An 18,296-nucleotide genomic window follows, 5' to 3' on the forward strand; every position below is an offset into this window, starting at 1 on the left:
TTTAATATTTTCTTGACAGTTTGTTTCAATTAGAACTCCATCTTTGAAAAAGAATTTTAGTAATACATGTAGCTAACCCCTGGATTTATTTATTTTTCTGTGAATGTTGTCTAAGTACCATATTTTCCTAATGAGCAAGAACTGGATGACTTATTGAGGGGCTTGAGTCTAACCAAATCGAGTGAAGAGCTCCACATAAAGAAAAAGACATTCAGTTGCAGTTATCCATAACCTTTCAGTAATGCTTTTCAAGAATAATGAAGAGGGTTATGGGGAAACAGTTCAGTTGATAAATGCACCCATTTCCATTCCAATTTAGGACAATTTTTCTAGAAGAGTACAGAAAACTTTTATAGCCATAATATTAATTTGATAACATTTTTGGCTTCTATGAAAACAATTAATGCGTGTGAAAATTGCATATATACTGCTTTCACTAAGTAAAAAAAATTAAACAAAAGAAGGTAATATTTGATAAAATAAACCAGCACACTTGTGATGAAAAAGTTCTAATGTTTTGGATTGTACTGCATGGATTGAATTCATTAAATTCCATATACAGATAACTTTTATTATTCTGTTGATGACAATGTATATCTTTCAATATTTGCAATATCTTTTTAGCCAAAACTTGTGCCACTTGAAGAAGTGGATATCCTATCAACTTTGCCAGCTATTCAACCAAACTACAAACCTTTTCGACCAAGAGAGCCAGAAAGTCCACCAAGTAAAAAAAAATCTAGTAAGTGGATATGTAACTTATATACTCTTTACATTCATTGATCATGACCTTCCATTTTTATTACTCCATATGAGATGTTATTTTATTCAGATGTCAATATTAGTGATAGGTTTCTCAGAGCACGAGTTGAATGCTCTATCTCTTGGATAAAATTTTAGCATAACACCTAGAAATTTCCCACATTGGGAAATTAAAAGTGATTTTAAAAGGAACAGGCAAGGGGATCAAGGAACAAGCCAAGACAAACTTGATAGCAGAAGCGTTTCTCCCACATCGGACCCTTCTCAGATGTGGGATAAATGCTAGGAAGAAGAAGAAGTTCATAGAGAACTTTGAAGGGACAGCCATCCAGAAGGTCACTTTGAGACCTTTCCTGTAGAGGTGTTCATAGTATGGAAACAAAAGCAAAGAAGAATTCTTTAAATTCAAAGAATATCTGAACAGTATTCATCAGTCTATTAAGCTTAAGATTGAAGCTGGCAATTGCTTGCCTTTTTTTTACATACTAGTCACTGTAGAGAAAGACCAGCTAAATTCATAGCTTTACAGAAAGCTGATGGATTCTGAGCAATACATAAACACTGAACCTAGATGCCTGTAAAAATTAAAATACATATTACAAAACTTTAATGAGTACATGTCTGAAAATTTGAAATTAAAAAATCATGGGTGAAATAAAAATTATCAATGAATATGTTAATCGACCTGGCTATGCATTTAAACAATGCATATTCAGGTTGATTAACATATTCACTGCCACTGATGCATATATGTGGTCAATATGAGTTCTGTAAAAGTAAAGGCACATTAAATTAGCAGCCGCTCGATATCGGCACACATTGAACCTCCACTATTGCAGTGATCTTGGTTTTTGTTTATCAGCTGTGTGCTGTAAAGACTTGGTACATACAGTTTTATTTGTTCTTTGTTTGTGTTGCGGTTAGTTTATATATATGGAATAAACTTTTCATAAAATTTTTAGGTTTGGTCTGATTTACAGCTCGGCCCAAAAGTAAGTGTTTCCTTTTAACTATTAATTCCAGACTTTTTTACTTTTCGTGCATCATTTATTTTTAGGTGGATATTAAAGGATTTGCTCTTGAACATTCTGAAAATTGCAACACACACACACACACAGACACAGTCTCTCTCTCTCTCTCTCTCTCTCTCTCTCTCTCTCTCTCTCTCTCTCTCTCTCTCTCTCTCTCTCCCTCTCTCTCCACATTAATTGCAGCATAGAAAAATATTTGAATAACTAAAGAAGTAACGCAATGTGGAACATCAATTACAAAAACGTGGTAGTTATTCATACATAAAAGGGATCAGTGAAAAAGCAAAAAAGAATCTGCAGAAAGTAGGGTCTTGAGGGCCATCTTTAAGCTGCTTAATAAAATGGAAAGTTTTTTTAAAGATCCAGAACCATATCATAACAGTGACATTTAATATACAAAAATAAGTGTATGTAAAACAAGACAGGGAGATTTGAAACTTCTATAGAAGAATACAATACACATATTGCTATAATGGATATCAAAGTAGTAGGGCATGTTTTAGGATGCATTCAGGCATATAGTAATAGGAACTTTGAAATAATGGAGGGGGTGGAGATATTGAAAAAAAAGTAAAAGAAACTTTTTACATCTCTTAATGTAAAAAGTTCAGGGGAATTATGGAATTGGCTTTGTAACAATAAGATTTGGGGGAACATAAGACACTTGATTAAAGATGTTCTGCAGTTTGTGAAAGGAAAGTTTGTAACTCTAAGAGTCTGAAAGAGGCTGCTGTGTTATTTAAAGATGTGTTGTCACATTCTAAAATAACATGCTGTTTACAAAGGAGGCAATCACTTTTGATAGCTTCACTGTGTTTTAGTATTATATTTTAATGTTAGCATTATTAAAATGTGTATTTTATTCTGTATTATTGTAAATATACATATGTATAAATTTTGTTTTGCATTTATCATTATTTATTTTATTATTGTATTAAACTTTTATGTCATTTGTTGGGTTGGCATATATTATTGCAATTATTATGAGTGATTATCTTCCTGGCCCTGAGGCCTTTTTGAAGAATGGATCACATCTCCTGTCCCTGTGGCTTGGAAGAATGCACCAATTATTTGGTCCTTCCAAAGACCATAACATATTACAGCTACCACTTTGCTTCTTAGATGGACTAATCTAGTTATGGTTACCATGGACCATTAACATTTCTTCTGCCAAGTAATTTCACATGACTTAAAAATTAGCTTCACCACTGAAAGGCAAGATTGTTCTAAAACCAGGATTTTATTGTTCCAAAGTGCAGTGCTTATTCAGAGAATTATACATGTGCTGATTTGGATAATCCTCCCCCATTGCTTGAAGAATTTACAGTTTGGAAATGAAACTATGCTTTCTCTTCAAGTTGTGATGAATACTGGATTTTGACACCCTAGTTTCAATAGACGTAGTGCAGAGATTTGCTCAGGTTGACTGCAAACCTACCATTGTTGCTTCAGCATATCAGAAACTCTTAAGGTCTGATGTCTTTGTTATCCTGCACTGACTTGAATTTTGTTAGTGACTTGTATGATTGCATGTGCACACTCACACACAAGAATGGGTAAGTGGGGTCTGTTCTAGGCAGTGCATGTTTTACAACTGCTGAACAACTGAAACCTCCACACAACAAAATTACTTCTAGAAACTCATGTTAATTGTGTGTCATCAGTCTCTGAATTAGGTGAGTGTCCCAAAAAAATAAAAAAGTTTAAACGAACTGTATAGCCTATGCTTCTGGACTTATGAGACATGTTGTCCATTTTTCACATATCATGAATTTGTGATAAGTATATTGGTAAACAAGGAAGTTTGCCAAAAAATCTTCATTATAAAGCTCTCAATAATTTGTTGTTTGCATAAAACAACAAATCGACCACTAGAACACACACAAATTGCAAACATTATATTATATTGTTAGTTTCTGATGCACCTAAAACCCTACAACTTTTATTTTAAAAATATCTTTAATAAACAAATTGAGGATCAGAACTTCTTAATGACATCATTTCAATTCGGTTGTCAGTATTGACACACATTTCTGTTAGCTTTGCTAACAGAATTGTGTGCCAATAGATGTGGAAAAAAGGCTATTTTCCATATCTACTTGACATTCCATATGGCTATCCTTTTGCAAAACCAAAATTTGTTCAAGTATTGCTTGTTAATCTGCAAAAACAGTCTTACAAACAGGAAAAGGTGTGGGTGGGTGGGTGGGTGTATGTGTGTGTGTGTGTGAATAAATCTGCAATTAATACTTTTTTATATGGAAGCATTTAGGAAATTTTATCCTAAATATATCTTAAATTTGCACTTAATAACACTTATTTTTTTATATTAAGGCATTTAGGAAAATTTATCTCAACAAAAACAACAATGGGTTTTATTAATGTGAACTTTACACAGTGTGTGTACAGGCAATAATTTGTAGTTCTATGTTTAAAGTGAATATCCACTAAAAAGTAGGGTGCCTCCGTAGCCAGGTGGGAAGGAGAAACAGTGTGTAGCACACGCTTCTTGATTAGACCGGGATTCGAGCCGGTCACCACCAAATACAGAGGATGCAGAAAGGTCAGGGAATGACCACCTCATATTACCGGAGCAATATGGCCTTAGTTGCTAATGCTCCTAAAAACCAAACAACAAACAAACAAACAAACCACTAAAAAGTTTTTTTTTTTTTTTTTAATAATTAAAAAGAAAATTGGGCTTTGACTGTCTAAGTGAGACAGCTTTAATTGTTCTTTAATTAGCTTAGCTTGGTCTAGAGGTTAAATGGGAATATCATAATCGAAGACAATTAAAAATTTTTTCCCGTATAGGTTAAAATATACCTTTATATATCAAAATCACCTGTATCTTATAGATTTACTGATTTGTTCTTTTTTGAGAAATTACAACAGATTTTAACCTACACATGACTCCAAGGAACAAGGAAAACACCATATATGCAAACAATTACAATGATTTTTTTTTTTTTGAAATATAATAATTTCAGAAGCCAATATTTAATGGCCTTATTTTATTTAATTTATTTTTTTGAAATATAATAATTTCAGAAGCCGTTTTCATTAATAATTTAATGGCTAAATTTCTTTTAGGTTCGTTAACAAATGAAGATGCTATTCTTTTTACTTCTTCAAGGAAGGATCGCACTTCTGTTTATGCTGGTAGAAGGAACATTAGTCAATTGCAAGGTTTGTATTTCTTATTTATGTTAACTAGCAATAGAATTTTTAAAAATAATGCCAATATAATATGTAATCTGTGAAACACCGATTCAAACAATAATGTGACACAATAATGCAAATATAATATGTAATCTGTGTAACTCAAGATGCTATCTTTATTATTATGTGAGATCAGTTGAGTTGCTCAGTTGCATTACTGGCTGATTAATCTTATATTGTACTGGCAAATGATATGTGTGCCTTTAGGCACACATATCAATTTTCAAAATATTAGCAATTTATTAGCAACATATTTCCCTATGTTTAATCTAATATTAAAAAACTAAAACTAATGTTAATACTGATATCTTTATCAATCCATTCATCCACATGGACATTCCTCTGCTACTTGTCAGGAACTCTGAGTAGAGAAATGATCAAATGAAATGAATGGCTGATGCATACCCATTTCTGTTGTCCCAGTATATATATATATATATATATATATATATATATACTGTTGAATATTAGTAAAATAATAAGAGGAGTTTACCCTCTTATTATTTTACTAATATCCAGAAATTAAAACGGAAAAAACTAAAAAATTGACAACTTACCGGTACATTAGAGTAAAATATAAATAATTAAATAATCAATTTAACACAATACAAATCAAATTAAAACAATTAAAAATCAAATTAATGCAATTAAAAGAATCTAACAAAAATATTAAAAACGATTTTCCTTCCTGAAGCTGACAACGCTTTTCGACCGTATGTCGTGATCACAGGAATGAAAATTACCGAATCGGGTTAAACCTGATACTTAAATAGAGATTATTTGTCTTCGCGCATGCGCGTAAAGGTCCACGCATCGGAGATCAAATATGGCCGCCGAACATTAACAGAATTCTCGTGTAATTTAATTTCAACGGTTTCTGCAATTAATAGTCGCGTATAATTACGTTGAACGTTAAGTATTTTGGCCTCGTTAAATAAAGAAGTATGTTTTTCGTTAATGGCATGAAAGGCTAATTCTGACGCTGCTGAACGAGAAGCATGAACTGAGGCTTCATGTTGATTTACACGAATATTAAGAGAAAATCAGGTCGAACCTTGGTAAGACGAGTCGCAATTACCGCAAGATATGTTGTATACCAGATCATTAATTTGTGTTGGGAACGCTGAAAGAACCGAGCGATTGTTCAGTATAGTGTGTAACTTCCGTATTGGCCTAGCTACAATTTTAAATTCGGTATCTTTAAAGAATCTGTTAAGCTGTTTGTGCCACTGTTCAACATATGGGACAGAAATAAAGTATTTTTTGATATTACTATTGTTGATAGGTGTAGTATTTTGTATCTTATCCTTAGCTTGTACCCTAATTCGGTTTATTGTGGTAATGGAATAACCCCTGTTTAAGAATCTGCTAGTTAATATTTGTATTTCTGAGTCCAAAGCAGATTCCGTCGTTGAATATTTATAGGCATTAAGAAATTGATTAAAGATAATCGATCTTTTGTAGGTGAACGGGTGATAGCTATTATAATGTAGAAGCACACTGGTGTTTGTAGGTTTTCGATAGATGCTAAATTGTATTTTATTCGAGTCCCGGGTAAGCGTGAAATTTACAATCACTCGGTTCTTTCAGCGTTCGCAACACAAATTAATGATCTGGTATACAACATATCTTGCAGTGATTGCGACTCGTCTTACCAAGGTTCGACCCGATTTTCTCTTAATATTCGTGTAAATCAACATGAAGCCTCAGTTCATGCTTCTCGTTCAGCAGCGTCAGAATTAGCCTTTCATGCCATTAACGAAAAACATACTTCTTTATTTAACGAGGCCAAAATACTTAACGTTCAACGTAATTATACGCGACTATTAATTGCAGAAACCGTTGAAATTAAATTACACGAGAATTCTGTTAATGTTCGGCGGCCATATTTGATCTCCGATACGTGGACCTTTACGCGCATGCGCGAAGACAAATAATCTCTATTTAAGTATCAGGTTTAACCCGATTCGGTAATTTTCATTCCTGTGATCACGACATACGGTCGAAAAGCGTTGTCAGCTTCAGGAAGGAAAATCGTTTTGAATATTTTCGTTAGATTCATTTAATTGCGTTAATTTGATTTTTAATTGTTTTAATTTGATTTGTATTGTGTTAAATTGATTATTTAATTATTTATATTTTACTCTAATGTACCGGTAAGTTGTCGATTTTTTCGTTTTTTCCGTTTTAATTTCTGGAGGGTATCATACGGAAGTGTTCTACGTACTATATTGAGGTAAACTCCTCTTATTATTTTACTAATATTATTATCAACGTAGAACATATTGAGTAGTACAGCTCTGATTCATACTATCTAACTGTTGAAGTTCTATATAACAACCCCCCCTTCCCCAGAGAAATGAGAAAAATGGTCACTATATCAGAAGGACGTTATATCGATTGTTCATGAAATCAACAACAAAACATTTAATGTAATTCTACTAATACAATATAGTATAATCTTATTTATAATATGTACTACGGTATTAAACAAGAAAATTATGATTGTTAATTTTGCATTGATTGTAGAGTACAGTAAGGTTACAATTAAATTGTAAATTTCACTACATACCTATTAAGACCTAACATGAGAATTATGAATGTGTGTGATAGCAATTATTTCACTTTCACAGTTAGGCTTGAAAAAATCGACGTACAAGTTCTTATCCTTGATGAGCATCTTTCACCGAAACTTCTTGTTCAGCCACAGTAGGTTCCTCATCTTCATCACTAAAAATTTCAGAGGATTCCATTACGTCTGCAATGAGTTTACCTTTATTTGCATGTATCCTGAAACATTCAATGTCCACATCCACTTCTGCATAATTTTTGAAGCATAAGTTTTCCTGTAAGTTTACGTGATGATGCACATGCTCAAATATTTCTTCCTTATTATTGGACTGTTCTTCCAATTAATAGAGGAAGAAGCATGCAAAACTTCACACATTGCATCATTTCAAAGCAGTAAATTCAGTTTAAAAATGCATGTTTGAAACAGTTGGTGATCACTTTTTTGTGTTCTTCATCCCATGCTGAAACACATAAATACATTGTCTGCAGTATGTCGATTTTGCATTGCATTTTGCTTTCAAGACATAGCACTGTTTTGTTTAATAGCATTCTTCGGTAGTTTTTCTTAAAACACTGGATTACACCTTGATCAAGTGACTGAAGAACTGATGTCATATTTGGTGGTAGGTACTGGACAGTGATTGCATGTAGGTCGTTTACTTGACAATGAGGTGTGCAGTTATTGACAAACAGCAAAATTTTTTATTCCTCTAACCCATTCTGCGATCAAGGTCTGATCCATTCTTTGTAGATTTTTGATGTCATCCATGCCTTTTGGTTTGCTCGATATATAGTTGGTAATGTCTTCAAACCTTTAAAGCATTGAGGCTTCTGGGCTTTTCCAATGATTAAAAGAGGAAGCTTCTCTGTGCCCGACATGTTTGCTGCTAGGGGAAAGGTAATCCGTTGTTCGGCTCTTTTTCCGTATTTTGTAGCTTATTTTGTAGAAGAGATAATCAAATACTGTGTTGTGCAACCCATCTACTCTTAAGTAGTGAAACTCAATAGAGCCATTTGTCACCATGCAGTGAGCAAAAAAAAAAGTAGAATGGAACTTGATTTAGAAATCTTTATGAATGACATGAAGCAAGAATTCCTCTTTAGGTTAATGCTAATAATTCATACTGGCAATCATTAATTAATATCACCCCCAACTATGTATGAGAGATTTTTATTCTTGCTACCTCTCTTTTTCTCTTAGTACCTCTGTATGTGCCGACCGGGCTAGCCGGGTGGGTAAAGTGCCTGCCTGGCAACCCAAATGTCGCGGGTTCGAATCCCGCCTCGGGCTTGGATCAAAGTACTACAAAAACCTTGGGAGGTGCATTATGGCCACAGAAGCCGATGCGCCAAAAAAAAAAAAAAAAACCTCTGTATGTAAGGCTTCTCTTGGCTTATTTTCATTCTCACTAGTCAGTTAGGTACTTAACAGGGTAATCTTTAATTTTATTTGCAGATTATAACCTTACATGATCATAGGGTTCAGATTTTCTTTAAAGACTAAAAAGTTTTTTTTTATTGGTGGTTGTGTGGGAGCCATTTTGAGCTCCCATCCCATTTTACTCCAACTTCACTCAAAAACTCTTCATTTAGGAGTAACTAATGCTGCTTTCTTTTTTGCTCCAATTTCTAATTTTTTTTGCTCCAATTTCTCTATTAAAATTTAAAGAATCTATTGAATAGATAGATTAGGTAGATTGTGATTTCACACAATTGTTAGTAAGATTTATTTTTGAATATCATGCAGAAAACATTTATTTTGAGTGAATACATACTAAGTTATTCATGTTTAAATTTGCATATTTCATAATAAAGTAATTTCATTTTATAGAGGTACCATCACTTCAAGACACGTGTCTCAGGGTCCTTACAGAGAATATTGATGGTAAGTTGTTTCTGTTATAATACCTTAGCACTTCAAGTTAAATAACTGTTCGTAAAAATTGCTAATTATAATTTTCTAATGGTTGAATTAAAATATAACACAGAATAAAATTGTTGTATGTTTGTGTTAGAAGTATACTGATGATGCTTTTAGACTAAACCAAGGATGAAAACAATCTTTCCATTGAGAACAAAGCAGATGATTAGACAGAATTTAAATTTAGAAATCATAAAATCGAAACAGTAATACTTAGGCCAATTTTAACATCAAAAATTTCAGCCCAGTTATGAAAAAAACGATCCAGACAACAAATCGCCTAAACACCTTAAAATAAGCAAGATAGACCCTGGCTCCTTTTAATTGAGACCCCGTATATTGTTTCTGTTATATAATTTTAGGTACTGTTGGCTGTACCTTGGGAGAAGGATTGGAACATGGTTTCTATAATTGTTATTTATTTTTTGTTTTACATAGATTAAACTATTTATTATGAAACAACAGGGATTACCTTTATTTTAGATATAGGAAGCTTCTTTTCCAACCAACTCTCCTAGTCCAATGTGCTATTAATTCTTTGGGAAGGCTATATAAATTTTACAAAATATGTGGGACATCTTCCCCACCGTCAGAACCGTAGTGTTCAGACCCCTCGGTCTCAACATTCAGTGCTCAAGCCTTCTGTCTTCAAACACCATCCCTCTGGCAGCAAGGAAACTATTACATGGATTGACATAAAATTAAATTTTTGAAGGTCTAAACCGCTTAATAAAAGGCTTGAGCGCTCAATGTTGAGAACGAGGGGTCTGAACACTACAGTTCTGACAGTGGGGAAGATGTCCCACATGTTTTGTAAAATTTATATAGCCTTCCCAAAGAATTAATAGCGCGTTGGACTAGGAGAGTTGGTTGGAAAAGAAGCTTCCTATATGTAAAATAAAGGTAATCCCTGTTGTTTCATAATATAATAGAATATAGGAATTATCGAGCACTTAACAGCTCTCTATTATCAAATCTATTAACCTATTTAAAACTGTACTTAATTCAGAAATTAAGGTATTTTAAAAAATACCTTAATTTCCGAATTAAGAAAGAGATTTCTGTATTGCTTATGCTGTTTTGGGAGTCACTGAACTATATAGCACTGAGAGAATGATAAATCAGTTAAATTACGCTAGCCAACAAAAAATATTTTTTGTCATACTTCCGCAATGAAAATATGTGATTTTGAAAGAAATAAACATGCTGATTCCAAAAATCACCATAACAAATCTCTATTACATCTACATCAAAAGATGTACCAATGTTTATTGTTAAAATAAAGGCACCTTAGATTACGAGTAACTTGGTATGCGAGTGTTTTGCAAGACGAGCAAAAATTTTTAATAAATTTTAACTTGATAAACGAGCGAGGTCTTGCAATACGAGTACAGTCAGTCCTCGTATAACACGTGTTTACACTACACGAATTCGATGATACACGATTTATAAATACGGGAACGATATCTTATATAACACGAACCGAATTCGCCTATGCACGATTCGCCTTTGTGTTTACAAGAAATGGCAGTCGAACGCAGAATCACCGCAACCCGATAGCAATGAAGAGAAGATTTTGAAAATGTATTTTTGGTTTTTTATATCCGTGAAGGGGAAACACATTTCACCATAATAACGTAAAAACCAACAATTCCAGCTAGTATAATCGCAAATGCAATTAGATCGAGTTTACTACCAGTTTATAACAGATTCCACTAGCAGGAACGCAACTGGAAATTGTTTTTATTGTTTTATGGTAGGAACCCCTAGAAATGTGCTTTAGTAAAATGTGAGGTAAAATTAATAGTGTATCTCTGCCTTTATGGTGTTTATTCAGTTGCTACACGCGCGCAGCTTTGTTTATGTGTATCAAGCGTGCCTCCTCATTTTGTAATAGTGCGAGCGATGAATCTGATTTCTGAAATCCTCAAAAGGAGGCAAAAGCAAGTGTCATTGGAAAGATTCCTTGTTAAAGTCGCACAAAAAGAAAAAGTCAACAGATTGCAGTGATTCCGTTAGAGACAGTGAAAGTCGTCCTACCCAATAATTAATAAATTCGATTGCTTTATGTATATTAAATTTAAATATTAAAAATATAAAAAGGTATGTATTTTGTATTAATCATTTTTACAGTATATGAATATTTTTGAGTTTTGGAACAAATCATCTGGGTTTCCATTATTTCTTATGGGGAAATTCGCTTTGATATACGAGTGCTTTGGATTACGAGCACGTTTCCGGAACAAATTATGCTCGCAAACCAAGGTACCACTGTATACATATAATTCATGTTTGTAATACAAGTGTAAAAAAAATATATTTTACGTTCTCTATAACTCATTTAACTTTCTGAAAAAATATCATAAATCATTGCTAAATAGTTATATTTCAATAATATATAATCAGCATACCTGTAATTGTCCTTAAAATGTTTGCTACTAAGTTATTTTCTCTTGTATTCCTGCTTACTCTCTCTCTCTCACACAAGGAACCAGCAGTAATCCCCCATCATTACAGGATCCCAGCAACCTCGGTACCGCTTTTCCATCATGGAAATATCTTATGAAACCACTCCCCTTGTTCATCACTCACATCTCCCAGATTGTCAAGGGAAAATTTGAGATGGGAATGAAGAAAATGAATTTTAAACAACATTCAAGAGCCCATGTTTTTGTAGAACTTGAATAAATTAGACACCAACATTTCATTGTTTTCTTCTTTCGTATTACCCAAAAAAACCATGTACTACCACCTTAAACAATCATCATGTTGCTAATTTAACTCCTTTAATTGGGTTTCAAACAGACGGTGGTCTTTCAGGAGTTTCCTAATTTGGGGTCCTAAGAAAATTCCTCAAGTTTTGTTAAATTAGGAAACACACTTCTCAAGTATGCAGATCTGTTACCTTCTCTATCTAGTCCCTTCACGAAATTTTTCATCAATCCAATTTTGATGTGCATGGATGGAAGAAGAACCTTGTTTGATTGCATTAAAGGAATATATTTTACATTATGTTGTCCTGGTATGAACTTGTTCTGCTTGTCCCAATGTAGTAGTAGTAGTAGTAGTGGCATGTGATGCAAGAAAGCAAGTATATGAGTTTATGCAGCATCAGCCAAAAAAAAAAAAAAAAAATCACACCATTCCCTCCAAATGCCTGTCCAGTTCCTCCTTAAATTTATTCAACCTATCAACTTCCACAACGACAGATGGAAGTTTGTTCCAGCAATTAACCACCCGCTGGCTAAAGGCAAATTTCCGCACATCTATTCTACATCTGTCTTTTCTTAATTTGAATTTATGTCCCCTTAGGTTTGTAATCTGAACAAGTGGAAGGATCCCATCAGAATTCAGCGTGCTCAACCCATTCAAGGCCTTATATACCTCAATCAGATCACCGCGCAGGTGCCTAGTCTCCAGCCACTGCAATTTGCAGAACTTAAGCCTCTCTTGGTAAGAGGATCCCTTCATTCCCCTCACCAATCTTGTTGCCCTTCTCTGTACACGCTCAAGTAAATCTACATCCTTCCTAAAATGAGGCCTCCAGACCTGTACGCAGTACTCAAGGTGTGGCCTGACCATTGCCTTATACAGAGGGATAATCACCTCCTTTTCCCTGCTAGCAAAATTCCTATATATCATTGACAAAACCCCATGACCTGCCCTGGCAGCCTGTCTGCATTGCTCAGAAAACTTCATATCTGACTGCACAATTACTCCCAGGTCTTTTTCATTTTCTACCACCTTAAGTGTAGTACCACACAGTTGGTACGTTTCTCTGGGGTTACTTCTACCCATATGCAGTACTTTGCATTTGTCAAGGTTAAACTTCAGTTGCCACTTCTTAGCCCATCTGCCCAAATTATCTAGATCCTGTTGCAGTAGCACACTGCCATTACTGTCATTAACAACCCTGCCAACCTTTGTATCATCTGCAAACTTCGACATTAAGCCTGATATACCTTCATCAATATCATTGATAAATATACAAAACAACAGTGGACCTAACACCGAACCCTGTGGGACTCCACTAATAACATTAGTCCAAGAAGAGCAGCACCCATTGATTACCACCCTCTGTCTTCTCCCACTTAACCATCCTTTTATTCATTGTAGCAACTTACCCTTAATACCATTCTGCTCCAATTTGTACAATAGTCTTCCATGCGCAACAGTGTCAAAAGCTTTCCTGAAATCCAAATATATGATATCAAAATTATTTTTTGCATCCAGTTCCTTTGTAACCACATCATAATATCCTATCAAATTTGTCAGACAAGACCTTCCCTTAACAAACCCATGCTGTGTCTGAATTATTGCTGCAGTCTTGTCTAGATGATCCTGCAATGCATCTTTAACCAGTGACTCCATTATTTTACCCGGAACAGAAGTTAAACTAACTGGTCTGTAATTACTCGTGTCACCCTTCGATCCCCCTTTGTGAATTGGGGATACATTTGCACATCTCCAGTCTGTGGGAACCTCCTCTGAGTCCAAGGATGCTCTCATAATTATGGCTAAGGGTTTGCTTAGTTGCTTTGCCACCTCCTTTAATATAACTGGATAGATCCCATCCACCCCAGGTGCTTTTCTTATGTTTAACTTCAACAATTTCTCCTCCACTTTGCTTTCAGTTATTACAAAATCATTAAGTATCCTGCTACAATTTGATAACCTTCTGTCATTTTCAAACCTTAATAATTCCTCACGTGTGAATGTAGATGCAAAATACTCATTCAGTTTGTTTGCTATCTGAGCAGGATCATCAACAGTCGAACCATCGATGTCAAGTGGACCAATCAGATTCATCCCCTTCCTTTTAGAGTTTATATAAGTAAAGAAATCCTTGCTGTTTTTCTTAGCATCTTTTGCCAAGGATTTCTCGTAATCTGCCTTTGCCTGCCTAACCTCCTTTGTCACCTGATTACAGACTAGCTTATATCTGCCATAGGCTTCTGAGTAGCTTGATAATTTATATGCATCCCATGCATTTTTCTTCTCTATTATGAGTCTCATTAATTCATTAGATAACCATTTAGGCCTAAACCTTGAACAATATTTCTTAATAGGTATGAAACTTTTAGTAGCTTCCACGATTAATTCCTTGAATGCTTCCCACTTAGAATTTACTGTTGGTAACATCATCAGTTACGATGTTACCAACATCATGTTGCGTAACATCAGAACATTATGTTACGCAACATAATGTTCTTCTGTTGCATGGCTGTCCCACAAACACAAAAAACAACATTTTGTGAAACCCAAACCAACAAGCAAACCTTAAGATCACTGCATATGTTCCAACCATAATCCTGGTATTTTATAGCATGTAGAACCCTAGACATGCTTTCATGACTTTAGTCCAACTGAATGAAACACAGGAACTGATGGAAATTCGTTGCCATTATGAAGCAATACTGCTTTTAAACTTAATTTTAACACTGAAAAGAAAAATATTTGTGAATTGCTAGGTAGAGCCGAAAATTATTTTAATGCTACTGCAAGGGTTGCGGGCTGCACCGTCATATTCTCTAGGGGCTGTTTATGTTTGAGGATAGATTTACAACCCTGAGAACATGTCACAATCAGTTAATACTTGGAAAACCTTGGCACAGCCTACAAAAATCCTCACCAAAAGCATTGTGTGCTCTCTTCAAATTGTAAACTGTTGCATTGGAATTTGAATCTAAGAACCATAGTAGAAGTCTAATTATGTTTACCACAAGAAAACCAAGTGCAGATTCGATTGCTAAAATTAAGAGAATTAGCTTATATCTGTTAAAATAAATCAGTATGTCATACATTACTGGCTAGATTATTTGAAATTAGCATATTTTGGTAAAATGTAACTCCCTCTACATTTAACAACTGGGATGTGAAACTATCATGGCTATTTTCGAAATTTACACATAAAATTTGGTTAAAAACACCATTTAAGTTCTTGGAGGTAAAAATTGTGTTGGCTAGTGTTATTAAAAATAAAGTAACAGTAATTATCCAAAACTGTAAGCATTCACCAGTAGACAGTATGGTACACGGGTGGATTTTTGCAGGAAATGAAAGTAATACACTCGTGCTATTTTTCAATCAGCTACATTTTTATATATTTTTCCATTAAAAAAAATTACCATTTGGCCATCTTTTATTTTTTTTTTGCAGAAAAACAAAGTGGAAAAGCTGATAACCAACAAGATGACCTGTGATGTGTAAATATGCTTGCACTTGAGACAGGAACAAAATATGAGAGGTCTGTTTTTATTGTGCACACTCTCATGTGTTATTCACTTACACACTTAGCTGCTAAAAGTATGTCTACTGAGACTGCTATAAAATGAATAGTTGCTATGTATGGTTTTTAGCTTTCTTCAAAATGCTGTTTTGGAAGTTAGTGCCAGTTGATAAAATGGCGGGGACTTATCTGTAGTGAATCTTATATTCTTTCTTTCAAATAAAGGACTAATAAAGGACAAATAAAGGAATAAAGAACATTTTAATGAGATGTTTGGACCTATCCATTTGGATGAACAAACTTAAATAGTAAACATTCTAGCAAACGTTTATCAACAAAGAGCATGGTATATAGGTAGATTTTGGTCGAAAATAAAAGATATCATTGCTTGAAATTATATGATGTAATTTTTATATATTTATTTCCCTTTATCACCACCAAATACGGAGGATGCAGAAAGGTCAGGGAATGACCACTGCATATTCCCGGAGCAATATGGCCTTAGTTGCTAATGCTCCTAAAAACCAAATAACAACAACATTTCCCTTTAAAAATTATAGTTAGATGCTTGCAAAAACTGACTTTATTTTCCTTCTATAAATGCTATGCAGTAAATATGAAATTAATCAAGGGTATAGAAATCAAAGAAAATAATTCTGTTAAATTGGGAAAATGCAAGATTTACTTTTACTTGGCACAGGTCGACCATCACTAATCAGGTTCCACTGCTAATTCAGGCATAATTTCCGCAAACTTAATTTCAAATTTCCCGGGTCGGCGCACCGATCTGCCGCTACTGTTTTGGTGGCGTTGGTTGCAGCATCAGCTGTTGGCACGAACTCGTAAACACCGGAAAGCCATTCCCACTTGTTTTTCTGTATTTATTATTATAACCTGCTCACATTTAGCCCCAGCCATGGTTCCAATGCATAAAGGAAGTGCCTCTCGTGGTGTAAAGTGCAAACACCATACATTGTCCATAACAGATAAAGTTGAACTTCTGAAAAAAATCGACAGTGGTGTGTCTGTAAGAAGTTTAACTCTGCTTAATTGTAAATTCCAGCAATTTCTCTCAGTTCCTCTTATTTTAGTAATTTTCTTTTAGCCATTCCTTTTCAGATTTTTTTTTTTTTACGGCACACTTGTACAAACTTGCGGAAAACACAACACAGTATGATGGATAATACAGCATGCTAATGAGCTTGTTTTCACAAAATCTCTAACAATACTGACAAACTTATTGCGACGTTTGAGAGTTTATTTTATTGCAATTAGTTTTATTGCTGCGCTCGCCGCACGTGCAATAAACTAATCAGAAATTACCTTCATGTGTATGCCGTAATAACATCACAAGTATGTGGCCGACACAGCTTCTCAAGAAATAAAGTAACCTACTGGGCCACATAAGTGACATAAAAAAAAATACTTTTTTTTTTTAAGCGAAAAATCAACAACACTGACATTACAATATTTATTTTAGAATTACTAATCAAATTATTTGCTAAATATTTTTTGGCCAATGGGGATTTTTTCAATTCCTACTATTAGTTCACACTCTCCCTATATATATTTATATATCTTGTTCAAATTTTCAATCGTTAATAAAATACTTTTTATTCATCCACTCAAGTTCAAATACATTTTTTTAAACTTGTAGTGGATGACACTTGATGTTAATACAGTTTTTTCAAATATTAATTCATTAATTAAATTTAATTAATTAATTTTAGTTTTATATGGAAGAAAAAAATTTCTCTTATATAAGATATTTAGCAGGATATAAATTTAGGAATAAAATTGAAATCAACAGGCAGTAGCTCAATCGGTAAAATGCAAGGATTTCAGTATTTTTCACGTGAAGGTGAAGAATGCGAGTTCAATTCTTGCGAAAATCAATAATTTTTTGATAAATTTTTGAAAATTTTTGCTTTAAGTAGACGTTTTATCCAAATGATTTTCGAGAGTGAGTTAGCAGTTGTGGCTTAGTGGTTAGAATGAAGGATTTTTCTCAAAAAATAAAATTGAAGAAATTTTATGCTTTGGGTTCAATTCCGATTTCTCTCCTTAAAATCTTTGTCATCAATTGTTGGTCACTTCTCCTACCTAACCTTAAGATTGAGCTACGTGTTGAGAAGGTGAATGGCATAGGGTAGTAAAATAATTATGTCGCTAGCGTGCCCCTCAGGGTACCGGGCACCCCCCCTGTTGTAAGAAGCCTTACTCCATCATCAGGGCCACTGATGGAGTGGACCGTATATTTGCCCCTGTTACGTGGGATTAAAAATGAATGAAAACAATAAACTAAACAAACAAACTGGATTAACGGTATCGACCCTTGCAATTATTTAATAAATTTAATAATTGTAATTATTTAATAAAAAGTAACTAAAATAAAATTTTTCTTTGTTGACCTAAGTAGGAATTGACTTTAAAAAATTTTTTTTTATATTACTTGTTTTCTTGACAGTTAACGTGTAGGTAGGATGAGGTGGTTAGCTGTTGGGTAAACTGTATGTGCTAAAATAACCACCAGTGATCCGGCAAACTGACTAATCTGGCA

The 18,296-nt window shown here is 34.0% G+C and overlaps 1 protein-coding gene across 1 annotated transcript in view; it reads left to right on the plus strand.

Moving 5' to 3' along the window:
* Nucleotides 1-18,296, plus strand: part of EloA (transcription elongation factor elongin A) — a 123,316-nt gene that overhangs the window by 43,774 nt on the left and 61,246 nt on the right. The window contains exons 5-7 of the mRNA XM_090386935.1: nucleotides 625-742; nucleotides 4,887-4,982; nucleotides 9,418-9,471. Of these exons, the coding sequence (XP_090243061.1) occupies nucleotides 625-742; nucleotides 4,887-4,982; nucleotides 9,418-9,471 (268 nt within the window). The remainder of the gene's footprint in view (nucleotides 1-624; nucleotides 743-4,886; nucleotides 4,983-9,417; nucleotides 9,472-18,296) is intronic.

This window comes from Mastigoproctus giganteus, chromosome 12 (assembly GCF_048544385.1).
Source record: "Mastigoproctus giganteus isolate SK-2022 chromosome 12, ASM4854438v1, whole genome shotgun sequence".
Classification (NCBI taxonomy): Eukaryota; Metazoa; Arthropoda; class Arachnida; order Uropygi; family Thelyphonidae; genus Mastigoproctus; species Mastigoproctus giganteus.